Source organism: Ailuropoda melanoleuca, chromosome 3, assembly GCF_002007445.2.
Source record: "Ailuropoda melanoleuca isolate Jingjing chromosome 3, ASM200744v2, whole genome shotgun sequence".
Taxonomy (NCBI): domain Eukaryota; kingdom Metazoa; phylum Chordata; class Mammalia; order Carnivora; family Ursidae; genus Ailuropoda; species Ailuropoda melanoleuca.
In genome coordinates, this window is record NC_048220.1 from 135,700,254 (window position 1) to 135,716,291 (window position 16,038).

General features: G+C 51.0%; 1 protein-coding gene across 2 annotated transcripts in view; it reads left to right on the forward strand.

Annotated features, from left to right (window-relative positions):
* The window catches only part of ANKH (ANKH inorganic pyrophosphate transport regulator), a 128,400-nt gene extending 112,402 nt beyond the window's left edge, over positions 1 to 15,998 (forward strand). The window contains exons 9-12 of one of the 2 annotated variants that reach the window (XM_002917526.4): positions 9,151 to 9,280; positions 11,625 to 11,748; positions 12,359 to 12,458; positions 13,986 to 15,998. In XM_002917526.4, the coding sequence (XP_002917572.1) occupies positions 9,151 to 9,280; positions 11,625 to 11,748; positions 12,359 to 12,458; positions 13,986 to 14,099 (468 nt within the window). In that variant the 3' untranslated portion in view covers positions 14,100 to 15,998. The remainder of the gene's footprint in view (positions 1 to 9,150; positions 9,281 to 11,624; positions 11,749 to 12,358; positions 12,459 to 13,985) is intronic. The other variant, XM_034657079.1, reaches the window with a different exon arrangement.
* Positions 15,999 to 16,038: the final 40 nt, after the last annotated feature.

Below are 16,038 nucleotides of genomic sequence, written 5' to 3' on the forward strand. Positions count from 1 at the left end.
GACCGCCTGTTTGAGGCTTTGTTCTGCTCGGCGGTCCCACCCCCGCTCCCGGAGACTGCCCGCTCATTGTTCACATTATCCGGAGAAGAAAATGACCCTCTTGTGCATGGGGAGGACAAAAAGGACCAAAGGTAAATAAACTGACTTCGAAGCTTTCTCACTCGGTGCCCCGCAGGGCGTGTACCCACGGAAAGCTCTTGGTGCGTGATCAGCAGTTGGTAAGAGCTTCTCCTTCCCACTGAAGCTCGGCCCTCCCTTCCCACTTCTGCCAGCATCGGCTTTTTAAGGAAATCATCATGCCCTGCAGATTTGTGGGGCTGATTGTTTGGGGGAATTCAGAGGAGACTAAGACAGTGAAGACGGGCCCCCAAAACTCCACCTAAGGCTTCATCGGGAAATGACAGTATAAAAAGATCTTTTCATCGCAGAAAAATGCACCCAATGTAAAACTTAGCGTCTTAACCGTTGGAAAAGCGCAACATTTTGAAGCTTTTCAAGTTTTTAACCGTTCCTCAAGCTTTAAATGTTAAGGTTCAGTACATTCACACGGCTCTGCTAAGGTCCCCACCACCGTCCATCCACAGACCTGTGCATCTTACAAAACTGAAACTCTACACCCACCAAACAACTTCCCGTGCTCCCTGCCCCCAGCCCCAAGCAAGTTTCAGTTTGACTGTGAACAGTCAACGGAAAGTGAAGGCTAAGCAAAAACTCGGGTTGGAACTTTCTAAATACTCTTCACATCGGGTAAAGATGGGAAAGAATGAAACATTCTGCAGCGAGAAGGAAGGCCCTCTGCAGGCTTGGTGCATGGCTCCCCCTGCTGTTGGAAGTGCATCATTTCCGCCTTGCTCAGAATTGGGGCTTCCTTCCAGGAGGGGCACCCAGTGCTCCTAATGGGGTGTACTGGGCAGTTTCATTCCATCGAAATGATAGCAGGGATGAGTCCATGTTCGTATTCCTTTAAAAAGCGGACTTTAAAACCTACCTCTGAGAACATGAACTTTTTACCCGGGCTGTGCTGTAACTGAGGGGTGCGTCGACTCCCCTAGGAATGTGTGCCAGAGAGCATGTATAACAAGTGTGACTGTCCTCAAGCCGCACTGAGACTATCAGGGACTACATAGACACTTTGTAATGTGCTTTTCCAAGCTCTGTGTCTCCGTGTGACGGATGCGGTTTACCCCGTCCCATACGCCTACTGCCGACGGCCAGCCTGACCTCGCAGACGCCGGGCCCAGCATCTCCCTGCTGGCTAGTGCTGTTCTACTCGTGACCCTTCCTCTCCAGGTTTTCCCTGCCTGTGACTTTGTCCCCTCCCTCTGCCCTTTCCCCTGCTGTCCCTTCTCTGTCAGAGGATGGATGGGGCGGCGGTCCCCTAGAACGCCAGCCGGCAGGACAGCAGCCCATGCCCTCTGGCCATTGCCCCAGGCTTGCTTCTTGTCACCCTCTTTAACACCAATGTCCAGAAATGGGGCTTGTCGGCCATGTTCACACATCATGTCTGCTTTAGTCATTTCTGTTCTAGTAAAATGGCATCTTTTTTTTCTTCAAAACTGGGACTCACCCTGTTTCCAAGAGGCATCATGATGGAATGCTGGGTCGTGAACTCACTGTTCACACTGGGGAGGCTCTTTGAAATGACCCCGTCTCGCTCAGGTGGCAGCCAGCAAGTGGGAGGGAGAAACTGGACCAGACAGGCCAGAAGGGCGCCTGCAGTGCACCTGGGTGCCAGGCTGACAGGGGATACTGCTCGTTCACATCCCACCACATCCCTCCCTCTTCCTGCCTCACCTCTGTCCCCCAGCACTTCCCTTTAATACTCACTGCAAATTCTTCCAAATCGGCCCTTCCTTCCCTCTCCCTGGCCCATGGCCAACTCTCTGCAGAGTTACAGTAGCACCTCCCCCCCACCCCCCCACCCCTGCCCGCCATGATGGGGCTCCCTGCTTCTGCCCTTGCCCCCCCACAGTCGGTCCTCACATAGCACCAGAGAGCGGAGAGCCTGTCAGCACAATATTCTGACCATGGCACCCCCTTCCCCACTCCCCATGCCCAGCCTGGCCCAGAGCCATGACCATGACCCACAAAACCTTTGCTGATCTCCCTGCCCCACCCCACCCCTGCCACATGCATATGGCCAACGCAATTTGATGCGAAGAATCAAAAAGGCCAAATGATGTTCCTCAGGTCTTCATCAGCTCTTACTGAAGACTCGGGCAAGATAGGCATGGGCTACCCGATAGTGTCCTGCTTTTCCTGATTGCGCCCCTCCACCCGCAAGCAAATCAACTCAGCGTGTCTTCCGAAGGACGTGACACAGGACACACCTCCCCAGGAGGCTGGTTACGAAAATCCAGTTGTCAGTCACCTTCTGAAAGCTGCCTTCCCTCCAAATCAGGACTTCTCACATCCCGGTCATAAGCACATATTGACTTGATCTGTGAAGACAGATACAGGGGTCCTTTCTATGCTAACTGTTTTTCTGACAAAGAAAAAAGATTGCATGTTCTTTGTGGAAAACGGGGCAAAGTACAAAGGGGAAAATAAAATCAATCCTAATCTTACCGCCTACAGATGACTCCACTGTTAACATTTTACTGTGGTCCGTGGAAAGCTTTTATGATAATGATAGCGAAGACTGATTGATCCTATGGACTGCTCCAGGGGCTGATAGGGCCCCGAATGCACAGGGCAGGCTCCTCAGTGTGGGGCCACCGAGGGTCCGGTGGTCTGGTCGTCTGCACTGCGGGAAGGAGCTGGCACCAGACTATAAATCAACGTATTCCCCAAGCACACGGCCCTGAGCCAAGCTCATAACCACCTCTTTGTACACGGTGTTGTTGTGGGTTAACCACTGGTTTACCCAGTGGACACTTAAACCCAATTAAAAGGATTTTGAACTTTCCTAAGTAAAATCTCCAAATAAAAATGATAGCCAGGGCTGACCACGTTAACTAAAAACAGCTGCGTGTATCTTCCTTTTTCTAACTGCAGGGGATAAGAATCTCTGACTTGCTACTCATCCTGAGTATTGGGGTAACGAAGACAGCTTTGTGAGTTCCTCAAAAGCACGGTCAAACCCAGAGCTCTTGGCAGTGTGTCTCTGTGGACTGGGCTCCTCTCAGGACATGTGGACCAGCTGTCCCACGGTGGCCGGGTTTATATGTTCTGTGTGTTCAGATGCTGACAGAAGCAACCAGCTTCTTCAAATCCCATCCCCAAATCCTCATCCCAGGGCAGGGCAGGGACTGACTCTGTGGGTGAGGAAGTCAGGCTTGGGGAGGACGCCCCTCCTGTGGTCCTAGCATCTTAGGCCCAGGGGGGTTATTTCTGGACATCCGAGGGCATCCTTCATCCTCTGTGCGTGGTCTAATCCCATTTGAGGATTCTAACATACAGCAGAACTTTGTCATAGCTTAGGTCATCTCTACAGATTTGGAAACGAAAGGTTAAATACTGCCCCCGACACAGAACATCTACGTACAGGTGAAGCCGGCTTACCACACCGTCGTTACAAGCCCTGACCGTGGCATCTATGCCGACTGGCAACTTCCTGCCCTGATGATGAATAAAAGGGCTGTGGCCCAGTGGTGGTTAGTTTCTGAAGAGGCTAATACAATGAAAGGAAAGGAAAAGCTGGCAATTGTGAAGGTAGAAGCTTTGTCTGGAGAGGTCCATGCTCTACTAGAGGTGAATAAATCTTAAAACACAAATCAGTATTTCCGAGTTCAAAACAGAGGCAGTGGCCTGGTGCTCAGAAAAAGAATCACAGTCTGTCAAATAAAAGAGGAATGGGTCATGGATCTTCTTTTTCAGTAACCTTGTAACATTATTTTAGGTTTACAGAAACTCTGCAGAGGTCGCTCAAAGAGCTATCCCTCACTCCACCTTGCTCTACGCGGGCCCGTTTGACGCCCCTGAGGCGCCAGCCCTACCATGAATTAAACTCCAGAGTTCATTCCAATTTCACCAGCTTTTTCCTCGTGTCCTTCTTGTGTTCCAAGGTCCCTTCTTGTCCCTTGGGACAGTTCTGAGGAATACTCATTACGTTTTGTGTAGAATGGGCTACAATTTGGGTGTCTGAGGTTTTTCTCAGACCAGGCTTATGGGTCTGGGGGAAGGAAGCCGACCCAGGGGAAGTGCCGTTCTCCCATCTTACCAACAATACATGCAATCAACATGACCTAATCACTGTTGATGTTGACCTTGATGGCCTGGTGGAGACGGTGTTCGCCACGTCCCCCCTGTAAGGTACTGTCTCTAGGAGGCAGTTGCTATGGTCAGCCCATACCTCAGGAGCGGGAATTATGCTCCACCTCCAAATATGTAAATCACTTGGCATTCTGTGTGGGAGATTTGTCCCTATTTGTTTAAATCAGTTTGGACTCATGGGTAGTTATTGTATACTGTGGTTCATAATTCAATACTATATTATTTTGGTGCTCAAATTGTTCCAGCTTTGGCTTTTGGGAGCTCTTTCTGCTGAGCTCCTATGTCCTTTGACACGTTACTCCAGGCCGATCATCTCATATATTTCCTGCGCAATCTTCAAATAAGCCACTTCTCTAAGAAGCCCTGGTTCCTTTTATTGGAGAATAAATAGGAAAACCCCGATCTGGGCATTGAGTGGGTGCTATTGCTGGCTACTTCCTAATGAGATAATATTGACAGCAAACTCTGCAGGGAAAAGAAAAAAAAAAAAAAAACCTTCCACCTGCTCCAAAGAGAACAAATCATGTTCATTGTCAGTAGTTTATTAGGTTTTTGCTCTGGTTTGGAAAAGTCAATGTCATTAGGCTCTGCAAATATTTGAGGAACATGGCATGTCATGGTCAACTGGGAGGACTTGTTCCAAGAGAAGCCTCTCCTGGGCAACTCATTAGAATGACACTTTTCCTGAAATGTTCTTTGTTAGTTTAACTTCTGAAGCTTGTTTTCTGAAACAAGCTAGTCAAATGTAATCTTGTGATTATTCTTAGGGGAAGATGACCGGCAGGTCGGTATTGATTGCAGCTTTTAACCAACACCACACCTACTTCTGAGTCGCATGTGTTCCTTTCTGGGCAATGCAGGAAATAGTCACTTTCTCCAAAGCTTGCTGGAAGACAGCAGGCATTTTCGTACTGGAAGCACAGCAAAGGCAAAGGGCCATATTTAGAAATTTGGGGGAGAAAAGAAAGGAAGCGTCGAGATAGGCAGTATTTCTTCTCTTTGAATAGTTACCTGGGATTGCTAAAGCCGCAGACCAGACTGACGGCTTTCAGCTACCTTGTTCTAGAAGACCCAGTCTAGGCTCCAGGTTTGTGTGTGACTGAAAACGCCAAAGAGGCACCTCAGTGGCATGTGGCCTTGATAGAGACCTTTAAGGTATGCTTAGCACGTATAGAGACCAGATGGAGACCAGAGTCGCTCCATAGGTCCAAGTCAAATACTGTGGAATTTTGGAAATGGAATATGAAGCCAGTCTCCTGGAGAATCTGTTAGAGATCCACCAAATCTCAACGTTTGGTTTGCAAGGGGCCAGAATGGTGGCCACCCGTCCAGGTTGAGTTTCATGTAAACGTCTTATGTGACGTGGGCACGCTCACTGTTGCTGTGTCCTCAGATTGGACTCCCTCATTCAAAGGTTTGCTGATAATCTCGTCCAAAGCAGTAAAAAGCTTCCAGATGAACATTATCCATGTGGAGAAGCGAGAGGGAGGGATTACCTGGCTTGGCCACAGACGCTTCCTTGTACCATCCTCTCTGACATATGGTTACACCCTCTTTTTTCCTTGGGTTGTTGAAACTTAGAGGCTACTTTATGGTAACTTACAAAACACAGAGATTGCAACATGCGACATTATCTCACATTCAGATAATCGCTGGCTAGAATATAAATACAGCATTCCAGTGATTCTCCTGGAAGCCTAAGTTTTTAGGGGAATATGCCCTAGGTATCTCCCTCCAACCAGGACAACCCAGGATGGCTTACCCTCCACAGAGGTAAGGCACAGAGCAGGTCCAGACTTGGGGCGATGCTCACTTATCCTAATCTTTACAGCTTTACTGCAATGGAAAATATTTGGAAGGAGAGATGATCCATCTCTTCATAAGGGAAATGAATTGTGTCCCAATCCCATGCTCAGTGTCATTTTGGAGTTTTAATTATATGAAATTGCCTCCCTCCCCACCCCCCGCCATCCCCCAGGCTGTAGGCGTGAACCTCACCATTTCAGGCTGGCAGCTTTGCAGTGGGAAAAGGTGACAGGGCCACCTGTCCAGGCTACTAGGTAATAATATTATTAAAGTCTTTGAGCTCTGGGTTGCTAGGTCTAAGGAAGTATTTTCCCTTCATGTCAAAAATGAGGTGTGAGTACTGACATTAGGCAGGAGGGTTAAATGATTGTACATCTGTCACTTTTGAAAAGCAATGGAATATTCTTTCCAGATGCTGAAGAATGCATGATAGACTAAAAGTTCCATTACGTTTATAAGGTGAAACATATTTATATTAGATCTTCCAAGGTATTTGAGAAAATATTTCAGCACGACATAGTTACTAGGACCAGCCTAATTCCATGAAACCTAATTTACCCAAAGCCTAAAGGATAGTGTATTCTGAAATTTCAGTGTTCTGTTTTTACATGATTGTGATTCATTCTAGAATGTATTCACTTTCATTTTAAAGAAGAGTCGCTTGCTTCTGAAGAAAGGGAGAGAAACATTTGGTGGAATTGGCAGGTGTTTAGCCTTCTCATCCAAAATTATATTATTACATGTTTTAATTCAGGGTTTGTTAATCAATTATACACACACAAAGTTTAAAAAGTCAGTTCGCTAAGGATTGTTACCAACAGCCCTTCCCCTAGCCTGCACGCTCCCCACTTTTTGTACTCCCAGGTCCCCTCAGCCCCACAGCTCTTTCAGTGGATTCCGACTGTGGCAAACTCTTGACAGCTTGAGCTCTGATTCCCTTCTTTTCTTGAAAAAATTGTAGTTTTTCCTGGACCTTCATCATTGTCCTTTTCATAATCTTTCTCAGCTTTCTGCCCATTTGCCACTAGTTTATTCCCACGTGTTCCCTTCATTGCATGCACCCCACATGAGGTCTCCTATTCTGACCAGCTCCAGTGCAAATCCGCTGACCTGTGGGCCTGTTCTCAGCCCTCCTGGGATCTCCCCGGACCCCATTCCAGGGATTCCCCAGGCCTTTTTCTTGAGATCGATCCTGTATCTTTTTCTTCATCCACGACTCCTCCCTGGCTGTGGTAGGGGATACCCCCAGTGGCTTCTTGAAAAAGTGTTGTGTAGGAAGGAAATTCTTTGAGGCCTTGAACATCTGAAGATGTCTTTCTTCCAACACACTCGATTGACAGTTTGGTTCTGAGTTCTAGGATAGAAAGCGTTTTCCCTCCTCACTTACTACTCCGTGTCTTCTGACTCCCAGTGCGAGCTTTCTAGCTATCTACCGCTGGAAGCTTCTAGAATCTTATCTCTGCCTCCAGCATTGTGCGTGCCTTGCTCGGCGGGTCTTCCTTCGTCCATGATGCTGTGCCCACCCGAGGGACCCCACGATAGTCTTTAAAGTCGTATATTTCAGCTCTCGGATTTTCACTGTTCTTTCTGGAACTCGTATTATTTGAATGTTGGGCCTCCTGGATTGGTCCTTTTTTTATATTTTTTAAACCCATTCTCCTGTCCTTCCCATGTCTTTGTCCTGCCCCATCTTTGGTGTCGATTTCTTCAACTTATCTTACTGTCGTTTTGTGAATTTCTTCTTTCTGACTGAATCTTTTTCATTTTCAGAAGTACCTTTCTTGTTCTTTAAACGTCTTTTTAAAATAACATTTCCATTTGGGCCTGCGTTTCATGGGTGCAGGACCTTCTATCACTCTGAGAATATCAGTGGGGGAAAGTTTTCTCACTGTCTCTCCCTCCCTCTGTGTGTGTGTGTGTCCTTCTCTCTGTCTCTCTGCTTTGTCTCTGTCTCCTCCCAATTTTTTCCCTCTGTTTGAGCCTCTTCAGCTTAGAGGCCTTCCTCGAAGTCTGGTGATCCCTGCTTGTCTGCTCATCATGGGGGGGNGGGGGGGGGGATCAGAGGCCAACTGGCCGCCATGCACGTGTGGGGGCGGCTGGTCCCCTCTGTGGGTCTCGTGGTGGCCGGTCAGGCATGGGAGGGGTGCTGCCTCACCAGGAGCCTCCAGCCTCCTATCTCTGTGTCTCCTCCCTGGGAGGGAGGCAGCTGGTTTCCTGTGTTCCGGGAGCTGAACAGAGGAAGAAGACAGGACCTTCGACGTCATCCTTCCCTTAATCCCCCGGTTTCTGGGCAGCAACTGTCCTTCACAGCAGAGGTGAAATTCCAGGGCCCTGCCAAGTTCAGGGTCTCCTCACCAGCTGTGCAGAAGCAGCTGTGGACAAGCTGCTGACCAGCTAGACTTTCCACTGGCCTGCTGTTGGCCCTGCCCACACCCCACTTCCAGAAGGGCCTGTTGCCACACTTCCTGACGGGGTGAGGGGGGAGGGCTGGAGACAGCTCGATCCCCGCCCCGCTCCTGGTCAGTTTAAGATGCCATTCTTGGGTGGGGGGGGGGGAGGCAGTCTGTAAATCCATGTACTCCCTGCCCGTGTGCTCTCAAAAGTGCACATTCGGTGGCTATTGTCTCTAATTCTCTTAACGAGACCTTGAAAAGCTCCTGAACCTATTATCATCAGTTTAAGTCTCACTGTTTCCTTTCTCGTTAGGTGCGCTGAGTCAGCGTGGCTCTGTGCGTGCAGACGTATTCCAGATGCTTGCAGTCACTTCTCACTCTTGGGGAAAAGCTGTAAAAATCCCATGACTGAGTATGTTCACCCTGAACTCACTGGGCCGCGTAGCAATCTAGTTACGCCTTCCATGAGAGCCACTGGCCTCCCTCACTAGCCCGGCCGCCCACCTGCTGCCGGGGTCCCTCTGGGGGTCCACCTGTGCCAGATGGGCAGGGTCTGTGTCCAAAGGTGAGAACAAAGCAGGATGGCGGCAGTTTGAGGACCAGCGTGCCAGCCCCCCGATTGGGAAGGTTCGCCTTCCTTCCTAGCTCAGCAGGGTCACAGGACACCTGCCTTGATGTCGTTTCACTCGTGTATACTCCTGCTAATAACCTTGCTGACTGTCCCTTCTGCCCCCAGCTCTGTTTCGTGATGTTCTGGACGCCTAACGTTTCCGAGAAGATTCTGATAGACATCATAGGAGTGGACTTTGCCTTTGCCGAGCTCTGTGTTGTTCCCCTGCGCATTTTCTCCTTCTTCCCGGTTCCAGGTAAGGACAGACAGAGAATGAAAGGAAAATTCCTGTCTACCCTCGTGCCCGACGCAGTCTTCTTTCTTTGGAAATGTTTGTGAGGATTCCCCAGACAGAAACGGTAAAATGTCACAGTGGATTGGAAAGGTGCAAACACATTACCGAGTGGGTTGCAAGTTCAAGAAACCAGTCGGGCGGCCATCGTTTGTTTCTTCAAGGACAGAGGTCGCAGACACGGTAAAAAGAAAGCAGACCCAACGGGACAGCGTGAGGAGTTTTGGGGGGCTGTGGAACTGTTCCGTGCCCTGGCCGTGGCAATGACAACACAGATCTGTGCATGTGTTAACATTCTTAGACGTGTGCACTCCGAAGTCAGTTTTATAGTATGTTATTTAAAAAGTAACATAAAAACAAAGGCAGGTAGACTGCTAACACCTGCAGATGTACAAAGACAGAAGAATACTGCCAGAATTAAGAATCTGGGGGCAGGGCTGAAGCCAGGTAGCATTTGCCCAGAGAGAAAACTGTCCGTGGCCAAAAATAGGCCAGGCTGAAAATTCCCAAACCGTAGCCGGAGGATCACAGTCCAGGAGTGAGGCGGTGCTTTAGTACGTGAGAAAGCAGGCGGCAGAATGGCTGATCAGCATGCTCCTCTGTCTGCGACACGTGTATCGCACACGCCTGTCCGTCCGTGCGTCACGTTCATGGTGAGCGCTTGGGTGTCCGCTTACTGTTCCCGGAAGTACCTCACCAAACGGGTACCGGTGGTTGCCTCCGGAAAGCAGGACCGGGGCCTGGGGAGTCAGGACTGGGAGAAAGACCTCTGTACTGCATTCCCTTCTGCACCTTTTCAATTCTATACCAAGTGCATGTCATTACTTACTCAAAAACGTATCGCCCAGGGGCGCCTGGCTGGCTCAGACAGAAGAGCATGCCACTCTTGATCTCAGGGTTGTCAGTTCGAGTCCCACGTTGGGTGCAGAGATGACTTAAAAAGAAAATCTTAAAAAAAAAAATTAATGCCCGGATAAGCCACTAAATCATTCAGCTGAGAAGGCAGAATGGACAAAGCCACGGTTCAGAAGTGGGCCCTGGAGCTGGGGGAGGCCAGGACCGGTGGTGACATCCCTGCATTGGATCACAGGCCACCCCTGCTCGGAGACGCCGAGCATCCTGGAAGACAGGTCTCTCAGGTGTCACCTTCCTGGTTGTGGAAGAAATGGAAGAGTGGGAGATCGTGGCCATGGGGTGGAGTCCGGTGTTTGTCCAGGGGACACTGGGGGAGCCACGCTGTGGAAGGTGACACCACCTAGAGGAAGCTGCCCCTTGCTGGAGATTAAGGCACGTGCTGCTCCTTCCCCAGATTCACCTGGCGCGGGGGCTGGGGGTCCCAGACAAATCCTGCAGGGACTGAACTGGTTTTTAATCTCTCTTTTTTTTTTTTTTTTTAAGATTTTGTTTATTTATTCGACAGAGATAGAGACAGCCAGCGAGAGAGGGAACACAAGCAGGGGGAGTGGGAGAGGAAGAAGCAGGCTCATAGCAGAGGAGCCTGACGTGGGGCGATCCCATAACGCCGGGATCACGCCCTGAGCCGAAGGCAGACGCTTAACCGCTGTGCCACCCAGGCGCCCCTGGTTTTTAATCTCTTGACTCACTTCTGTGTCCGTCACACTAAGGGCTTCGGGTCAGCCATCAGGCCCCATCTGTCTGTGCAACCTGCGGGGTTTCGGCCAAGCGGATGAGCCTTCCAGTGGGCCCCCTACCCTCTGCCCCGGCCAAACCCAGGCGCGCGTGTGTCTCCTAAGTACAAGGCCTCCACCCCAGGCAGGCAGGGCCCCCGTGAGACGAGGAAGACAGGAGCGTGTTCCTCCGAATGTACCCTGGACGTGAGTTTTTACCCCAGGAGTCTCTGCCTGGAGCTGCCCACCCTGGGAAGACGAGGCCACAGCTTCCGACAGCCCCTTACAGTTTCGGATCAAATCTAAACATCCAGGCACTTCCTCCTGACGGGTGTCTGCGGCCAAAACCGAATTCAGTCCATGTCTCACACGCTGTCTGCGCCCAGAGCCCTCATTCGTGCCAGTCACAGAGGAGAAAGGCAGCTGCCTGCAACCTCTGTCTGGATACTTAGGGCTGCAGTGAGGTGGGAGCCTGGGTAGGGACGAGGCTATCCCAGTCCCGGAAGCAGGGTCAGGAGCCCCGGCAGAAAGATGTGGTGGCCAGCCTAGGGCCACAGCAGCAAGGCCGGGGTCCTCACCCAGCCACCCCACGACCTCGGGTGTGCTGGCGAGGCACGGGGGAGAGGTTGAGGACCAAGAGAAGCAGGGTGTCGCTGACGAGTCCTTTGCTGTCCCCTCAGTCACTGTGAGGGCCCATCTCACCGGGTGGCTCATGACCCTGAAGAAGACCTTTGTCCTGGCGCCCAGCTCCGTGCTGCGGATCATCGTCCTCATCACCAGCCTCGTGGTCCTGCCCTACCTGGGGTATGCTGTTGGGGGGGTGGGGGAGGGGTGGGGGACTGCGGGTCCTTCTGCCACTTAAGTACCACTGCATGTTCATGTGGCGTCCCCAAGCATATCTAGAATTAGAAACGCAGAGTGATACCTTCTTTCTCTGCCCAGGCAGTAGGCAGTAGGTGGAAGGCAGCTCAGCAACATTCTAGAAGAGTACTTTTGGGGTCAAACCCATACACACTAGTATTCACTAAGCACCTGCTACGGGAGGCAGGCACGGGAAGGGGAAAAACAAAGGGAGGAAGGGCGTTGTGACCCCCGCCCTCAGAGCTCCCATCTCTGTACAGAGAGGAGGGCAGGAAGGGCTGTGGGCTCACGAGTGAGGGGGATGTGGCCCACAGCCCACCCAGCAGTGTGGAGCCAAGACCTGGAAGGGGAGTGGGGAACAGCTCACCTCGGAGCTCCAGGTCCCCTCCCCACGCAGGGAGCCACGTAACAGGTGCAGCCCTTCCCAGGAGAGCTCGGGTGCAATCGCTTCCTCTCTTGTCTGCACCTTTCCTGGGCTTCTGCTGGGCTTGCGCTCTATCCGTGCCTCAGCACGGCTTTGACAGACCCGTGGCCTTTGTGTTCTCATCCCCAGGGTACACGGAGCCACCCTGGGCGTGGGCTCCCTCCTGGCGGGGTTTGTGGGCGAGTCCACCATGGTCGCCATAGCCGCATGCTATGTCTATCGGAAACAGGTGAGCCTGGCCACAGACCGCGCACCTGCCCTGGCCGTGAAGACTCCCCGGGTGCAGGGAGACCTGGGCGGCTCCCTGAGGGCCCACAGCGGGTGGCGGCCGAGGCGGTGGCACCTCGCGTTCATTCCCCACCTCAGCTGGATCCACACTGCTCACCAGATCTTCAGGGCCCTCCCACATGTGAGGGACCCTCGTGGCCAGAGTTGCTCAGTCCTAGGTCAGGTTCAGTAACAAGGGGACACCTCAGTATGTTACTTTGTAAATTATTCCTTACACCCATTATGTGGATTATTCCTGACACCCACCATGTCTCAAAAGGCAGCCAGATGGCTCAGGAGAGACAACTGAAAGGATAGGATCCTGCATCCTAGTGTTACCTCGAGAGAACTATAAATTATAGGAACCAAATAACGCTTTGACCATACAAGAAAATGCTGAAACCAATCCATCCTCTAAGTCCTTATAAACTCAGACTTTATCGCTGAGGACCAGTCTAGAAAATGTTGGGTGATCAGAATGCCCTTTCCCCACTCTGCCTCTGCAAATCCCTTCCCCTCTTCAGCTCAGATCCCACACCCCTCCAGGAAGTCTTCTCAACTGCCCACCGCCCACGTGTGCCCTCACGCACACACACACACACACTGCATACTCACAGCATTAGCACACAATTCATTTATCCTGCAAGGTTGCCTAATTGTTTGGGAGTATGGTCCTAAGATGATGACAACTCAGGGTGCAGGAGGGACAGGATTAGCCAGGGAGTGGACGGGGGTAGAGAAGGGAAGCGGCCCGAGGATGGATCTCCAGGGCTCACCAGTGTGATCCCCCAGCCACAGCAGCTGGGTGGCAAGGGCTGAAATTGGCAGAGATTTGGACCCAACCAAGATCAGGGTTTTACCTACAAATGAGATTAAAGAAAAGAGAGGCAGGGCACAGAAGCGATTATAATTATTGAACATTTCATTTAAGCTGATGGGAAGGGAGAGGAGGCAAGAAGGCCCATGGGTTGTGGGGACAGGGGCCTGGAAGGGAGGGGTAGACAGTGGCAGGAGGTGGAGGGCCATGTCCTTGAAGCTGGCCTGTCAGTGATGCCAAGGGTGTTGATAATGACAGGGTCTCCAGTGAGCCAAGAATGGCAGGGGGGCTGGGGAACCTGATCCCCAAGGAGAAGAGTCTGCATGTGGCCAGACCAGGAGGCTGGGGAGGCGCTGCCGCCATGGGGAGGGGCTGCAAAGGCAGGTCCCTTTAGCTGCCAGAGCTCTTTTGTGGGGGGAGGGAGGGTGGCATGAGGCTGGGGAGGGGGCAGCCAGGATCCTCCAAAGCGCGCCTAGCACAGTGCCACACCCCCCCAGTAACGGGACTGAAAGAAATACGCCAAACCCGCCTCAGGGAGGTCACCCCAACCAGAAAGGAGACCCAGGTCTGCAGTGACCCCCCCCCCAGACCCTGGCGGCCTCTCCCTGCTGGTGGCTCTGCCCTGACCCATCCCCTTCACAGCCCCACACTCATAAGTCTTCTTGGGTCTAGAAAAAGAAGATGGAGAACGAGACGGCAGCCGAGGGGGAAGACTCGGCCATGACGGACATACCGCCCGCGGAGGAGGGGACAGACGTGGTGGAAATGCGAGAGGAGAATGACTAAGGCGCGGGACGCGGGGACAGCAGGGCGGCCGCGGTGGCAGCGCAGCGACATCTCCGCTCCCGTCGTGCTCACTTTCTTCTGCTCTGGGTTTGGGTTTGGGTCACGGAAGAGGCCCTGCTGCCCAGGTTTCGTGTCGACTCTGCTGCGTACTGGGTCCGCTCACTCGGCTGTAGGGACCGAACGACGGCCTCCGCCAGCACTTTGTACACACAGAACAATGAGCTCACGCCCCCGCTTCCCCCGAAATCGAAGACGCAGCGGCCTCTAGAACAGCCTGTCTCCTCCTCCTCCCTCGGACAATCTCCAACTCGGAACCAAAGGACAGCGGCTGTGCCATCCGCGCGCTCGGCCGCCACCGCCCAGCAGGCCGCCCTGGACCCCGTCCCTCTGCATCTCTCTTCCGAATCCACAGGTGACAGCGGCTCTCTTCGGCTGGCTTCCCAGGACCAGGGCCGTCGGGGTCCTTCCACCCCGCACCCCTGCGGTCGGCCACCCCCGTGCGGAGCGTCCGCGACAGGCGGCGGCCCGGCCTGGCCGTTCACACTGACCAATGCCTTTGTGAACGCGCCGCGCGGACGGACGGACGGACGCGCGGGCCCGACCTCCCGTGGGAAGGTTCGAGACGCCAGGGGAGTAGCGGACTGAACGGTAGCATTTCACCTGCATTTTCCTAGGTTTGAGCGAGCTCCCACCTTTCAGGCCCCTCCGTGTACATACATGAGCTAACTTTTTTCAGTTGTCGCAGAAGCGCATCTCCAAATGTCAACATCCTCAGGCGTGACTTTCCCCGAAGGCTTGTTTGTCACTCACCTTTCCTGAAGATGGCGCTAGAGAGCAAGTGAAACGGAGCATTCTAACTTCACATTCTTAGTTTTTAAAGTGAACGGAAGCTTTAAGTCATAATCTAGCATTCTAATGCCAGGTTGCTGTATCGTAACTTTTGAAGTAGATTCATTACCTGGGTCCGCCACTCTTAGTCATAACCATGCGGGACAGGTAATTCACGCCACACGATAAAGCAAGACATTTTCTAAGCGATAGCAAAGTCACTATGTGATATTCCCTGAAATGACACATTTGAAATCCATGTAGTGCAGTATATTTTTCTAAGTTTTGGAAAGCGGGTTTTTTCTTTAAAAAATTATGGACACAGTTCACTAAATTCTTGATTTAGTCAAAATTCCTAGACGGAAAGAACCTAAACACAAAAATATTTTAAAGATATAAATATATACTGTATATGTTATGTAATTTATTTTAGGCTATAATACATTTCCTATTTTCGCATTTTCAATAAAATGTCTCTAATACAATACGGTAATTGTTTGTGTGCTCCACAGACCTGCAGTTGAAACGTATTGTATCGATGAACATTGTATCTTATTTACAGCAGTTTTACAGAGTCTGTCATTTGTATATAAATGTAAGGATCAATAAATGAGGAGAGAACTATTTTTCATTATGGGTAACGGGTATAAATGGGGTCAGCTGGTATAGACAACAGTGGGGATGGAAATATACACTGGAAGGGGTAAAAAAGAAAAAAGGAAGAAAAAGGCAAGCCTTTTGTGTTTATTATTTTCAGTACTGTGTAATCATATTATTCCTCATTTAAAAAAAAAAAAGAATGTAAGGGCATAAAATCAGCCATGAACATCACAGGGCTGCATTCACATTTCTGGATATCAAGTGACCTTGGGTGTGTCCACCGTGGGGACAAATTTTCATGTGCTTCCTCTGAGAGACTTTTCCTCCGTATAGATGAGTGCTGGAAATTAAGATGTGTAGCTCTCGGGTGGTTTCAGGGGCAGATCTGAGAAGATGGGGAAAAAAACGTCTAATTGTATCAGCTTTTTAAAAGTACATGACTAGAAAATTAAACAGCAGTATTTTTTAACATGTGTGACTATCTCATGCTTGTGGGACTGGAGCTTAAAGA